The following is a 4,976-nucleotide window of genomic DNA, read 5'->3' on the forward strand; positions in this document are numbered from 1 at the left end:
AATACGGGTGGAAGTGATGTTCACCCTGTGCAGCATCGGTCCTTCAAAGCATCTACAAGTGATCCACCATACAGTTTTTTCCATATCGACTGAGCACAGTAGCCTCAAGCGTGGCAAACCTGTTTGAACTTATATGCTGATGATGGCAAAGCTGCAAAAGAGTAGGTCGTCAGGTCCCTGAAAGGCCGCTCAGAGGAGGCCAACCAAAGCGTCCTCTGATGACGAATTCCCGCACTGAGCTCTTCTATAGAGGAAAGATAAATTTGTATTATCATCTAACTACTGCTGGTTTTCTTTGTTCTGTTACAGGAGCGAGCATCAACTTGACTGACAAATGCCCTTCACCAAATTCTAGACTGAAGAACCATGTCTGTAAACAATTGAATTTCCAACTTCAGAAACAACAAGCACCACTCAAGAATTGAAACGTAATGAAAATTATAAATCTTAACAGTATTTATTTAGGAAAAGACACCACGTTATTCTCTCTAATCATTCTACTGTCAATTCACGGTGTAGAATGTATTTTTTTCCATCATCCCATGATTTAGGATTCAGATATTTTTAGGTGGTGCAAAACTGTGGGTTTAGCTTGCTTTGGGGGGCCTGGTAAACAATCGTGTAATTGGTTAGGGGGGCTCCTGAGTGTAACTTCTGCTTCATTTCCTGACTTTTCTCTGAAGGCGGTGAATGAGGACTAAGCGCACTTCAATTTCCACTCTGACCACCTCCCAGGCACAGGGGCTGTATTTCTCTTCCCTCAGATAACCAATCATTTCTTGGAAATACTTCCGAACGTCATTTCCCAAATCAGGACAAGAGAGAGTTTCTCCTTCTGTCATCTGCACTTGTCGCAGGCTCTTCTCAAGGCTGAAGAGTAGTTTATCCAGGAGGATCGCATCCCAAGCAGCATGGCTGTCCTCTCTTTTGAAGAGGCTGAGGATCTGCTGGAGCATGTGACCACGGAAACAGGTCGCTTGTGTCTTCTGGATTGGGGTGATATTTTCTCCTGTCCAAGGAAAGTTGAAGTTCTTCCTGTCCTTGAGGCATGAGTGAGATGGGATCTTTTTCATCCGTCTCACTAGCATGATGGCTTCCCCGTTTACCAGGCCATGGCTCGAAGGCATGCCCCAGACAGATGAGCTGGCAGGGACGGAGCAGAGCACCACTCCCGCCATGAGCAGGTCGACGTAGACGTGGACCATCGAGAATTCCAGTGATTCTCGAGGCGGCCGCGAGAGGGCGCGCGAACGGCCTTTTCTGAGCCTCCGGTTTCGGAAACGCGGACGGACCCGGCGGCTTTTGGTTTCAGTGGGTGCCACAGCCCGAGAGAGCAGACGTCGCCGCTTGTCGTGCCGAACCGGTGCAGCTTAAATAGTGTGGAGAACATTTTCCTCCGATGGCTGCGGAGAGAGCTCCGCCGCGGCTTGGCGCGACCCCGTTTCCTTCGGTGAGGGCCGTGTGTGTCTGAGCTGCTCCCTGTGCTCGGGGCTTTGCTCGGGGCTTTCTTTCGCGTAGAAGCCGCAGCGAGACTGAGTGTGACGGGGAAACCCACTGAGTCGGGAGCCGAGGGCTCGCGAGCGCAGGGCTGTGATGGGACGGTCACAGATTCCGCACGGGTGGGGGACGCGAGGCCGGGACAGCCTGGGACAGGGGAGCCGCGTAGACAGAGCGTCGGGCGAGTGAGCGGGGACACCGGCCGTGCGCCCGCCCCCCTGTCGCCCCCCTGTGGGGCTCGTCGGAGTTTTCAGTGGCCCATGTTTCTGTGTCAGGATTTGAAAATATTTAAGCCTGCTTGAAGTGATGGAAGATTAAATTTGTATTATGACCCAATTACTGGTAGTTTTCTGTTCCTCTGTTACAGCAGCTAACATCAACCTAACTCACAAGAGTCTTTTAAAAAAAATACTGTGCTTAAGATCCGTCTCCATAAAAAGTTAAATTTCAAATCATGGAAACAGGAAACATCACTCAAGAACTTAAATAGATAATGAAAATTATAAGTGATAACATGATATGTCTTTGAAAAGAAATATAGATATATGAAAACAGCATTAAGTACAAATATTCTATTTATGCCAAACAAAAATTGTATATAATTTTACTTTCCTATCTTTAAATTAAACAAACTCAACAATGTTTTCAAGATTACTGCTTTCTTTTTCAAGCGAGAGAATTGCCATGTGTGATAATTTGTTGTGATTCAGAACAATCTTCTATAATTTTTAATTAACTTCGTGCTGAAACTTCTTTTGCAAAACCCCATCTTGACTCCTTTTGCTAAAAAGGAAAATGAGCGGCGGTTTGTCCAAGCAGTTGAGCACATTTAGCAGGTCAGAAGCTTAAATTTTCTTGGCTGAAAATTTATAGACTGAGTGTAATTTACCGTATTTATGGGCTGTGCTCCCTCTCCTTGGTAAGACTCTCAGGGATTTGCAAGTGCAGGGTCATTTCTGGTCTTTACTTAAAATTTTAACGTTTGGTTTATCATGGAGGTTTTGGCATTAATTTTCATTTTTAATATTGCATTAAAATATCATTTGTGTTGTTTACTTATTTCTTGTGTCTCCTTAAGTTTTTTCTTAGGGAAAGTACTCAGTTACCTCCTTGAATACCTACCCAGGAAATAGCTTTTGAAATATGTGTGTGTGTGTATATATTTATACACACATGTATACTTCCATACTTTTGTATCGTGTCTCCTTAAGTTTTTTCTTAGGGAAAGTACTCAGTTACCTCCTTGAATACCTACCCAGGAAATAGCCTTTGAAATATGTGTGTGTGTGTATATATTTATACACACATGTATACTTCCATACTTTTGTATATTTTATATACACTTAGTTTATATATTTTTTATATGTAAGTATTTATATGTTATATAGATACTTTATATATTTGTATATTATATATTTATACATACATATGTTTATATACATTTATTTAATATATATACAGTATTATATATTTATATGTGATATACAATGTGTATTTATATACATTTAAATATATTTAGCCTTATATGTTTACATATATTTAAATATATATTATATCTGAATAAGTAATATATGTACTATATATAATATATATTTTTGAACTTTTTTCCTGGTCTTTACTACTTTTGTTTAATAGTACTTCAATATATATCACCAAATGTGGTTTAAACTAAGTGAATATGAGGGAAAGATTACTTATTTTATTCATATACTATTCATAGAACAGTCATTTTGTGTCTGACAGTTTCCTGACATGCCGGTTCCCTGGAAGGTGCTTTGGGTGTGCTGGGCAGTTTCTCTTCTGTGTCAGGCAGTGCTCTGACAATAGGAGCCTGGACTCTGCTCCTGCACAGGTCTGCAGACAGTCCCCCTTCAGGAATTTCCATTTGGGAGGCGCCAGTGTGCCTGGCCCTGAGAGTGTCAAGGGAGCTGCAGTGAAAGCTCCTCTTGGCTTAACTCAGTTGAACGTGGACTATACAGAGGATTATGATATTTGTTATATCACTACTAATAGTAACTTTCATTTACGATGTTCAGATTTTCAGCCAGTAATTTGAAAAACTTTATTTGATTTAATCTTTACAGTTTTCATGTGACCACTAGTAAAGTTGTCTCAATTTTTTAGAAGAAACAAAAATGTGATGTCATATAACTTCCCATGAGCCGCAGATTTTGTTACAAAGTGGAGCCTTGTGTTGCCTCCTGGTTCCCCTCTTCACTATCTCTAAGGACTTCTTATCTGTGCTGAGTGTGCTAGTGTTGAATTAGTATTAATCATGTCATTGATGTCTGTCTTTGCTGCTTCCTGGAAGGTAGCATCCCTGTCTTACTTTCCCCCTAATCCTCATTGCCTAGTGCATTGTGTATCATGTATATGCAATCAGCACATTTTTGGTGACAGAATGAAGACAGCTATGTGATTTAACTCTTTGTGTTCCTGTTATATGCCACTATTATCTGTAGATTATGTCAAAAAGCATGAGCTATGACTCCTGTAAAGAAAGGTGGAAGATATCAAATCTAGCATATGAGCCTCTAAAAAAGGGAAATGCAGAGAGATGAGGCAACTTGTATTTCAGTGCAATTTAAGAAGTGTAGAAACAGTGTCCAGGATCAAAGTACTAGTATTAGAATTTAAAAAGAGATATAGATTGAGACAGGTTTTTATTTCAACATTGGTTCTCATTTGGATGAATACATCGTTTTGGATTGAGACTTCTTTCATCTTCTATGAATATGTTTAATTTCCATTGTAATAATACAAGTGAAATGTTGAAGTCATGACATTATCTGAGGCTCATAAATAGAAGACAAAGTGAAAAAAAGTAGAAGCAAATTGGGATAAGTACAAAACCTGATAACCCTGGGCTTGCTGTGTAAGATTCTCACATGCAAGAAGGTGCTGACAGCAGCTGGGTTGATGCTGACCCCACCAGGCCTGCTGCATCCCCCCAGTAGCCACACTACCTCTTCCCTGGTGACACTGAGGACCATGTTCCCCAGCTCTTTCTGCACCCTTCGCTGTGACCTGGCCTAAACCCATGACCTGCCAAGGCAGAAGACCTCCACAGTTCTGTGCCCAGGTGGGAGAATCTTCCTTTTTTCCCATCTTAAGAACAAGAATGTTTTTAGGTTTCCTCTGGAGCAGCTGGAGGGTGGCAAATTCCAAAAGGCTCAGGCCACCTCTGTTCCTCATGAGATGATCCAGCAGATCTCCAACTTCTCCAGCACAAGGGCTGAAATTCCTCCCTGGACTTGATCAGTCGTTAGAGTTCTGGAGCCCTGTGCGGTGTAGTAGATGGAAGGGACCCTCAGCACAGAGACTTCAGCCTGGCTGTGAAGGGCATTCCCAGGAAGCAGTCTCTGTCTGGATAAGAGAGTGTACAGCTGCTGTGCCAGGGACCTCATCAGAGGGAAATTAAGAAGTGAAAATCAGTAAGTGCTTTCCCTGTGTTACAAAAACATCAGAAAACCCAGGAG

The 4,976-nt window shown here is 42.0% G+C and overlaps 1 protein-coding gene across 1 annotated transcript; it reads right to left on the bottom strand.

The window, feature by feature from the left end:
• Nucleotides 1–659: 659 nt before the first annotated feature.
• LOC103598045 (interferon alpha-5-like) lies at nucleotides 660–4,692 on the bottom strand. Its single transcript, XM_008581952.1, has 2 exons — nucleotides 4,386–4,692; nucleotides 660–1,369 (listed from the first exon to the last, which is right to left on the bottom strand). The coding sequence occupies exons 1-2, from the start codon at nucleotides 4,690–4,692 to the stop codon at nucleotides 660–662; spliced, it is 1,017 nt and encodes a 338-aa protein (XP_008580174.1).
• Nucleotides 4,693–4,976: the final 284 nt, after the last annotated feature.

Source organism: Galeopterus variegatus, unplaced genomic scaffold (assembly GCF_000696425.1).
Source record: "Galeopterus variegatus unplaced genomic scaffold, G_variegatus-3.0.2 Scaffold2492, whole genome shotgun sequence".
Taxonomy (NCBI): domain Eukaryota; kingdom Metazoa; phylum Chordata; class Mammalia; order Dermoptera; family Cynocephalidae; genus Galeopterus; species Galeopterus variegatus.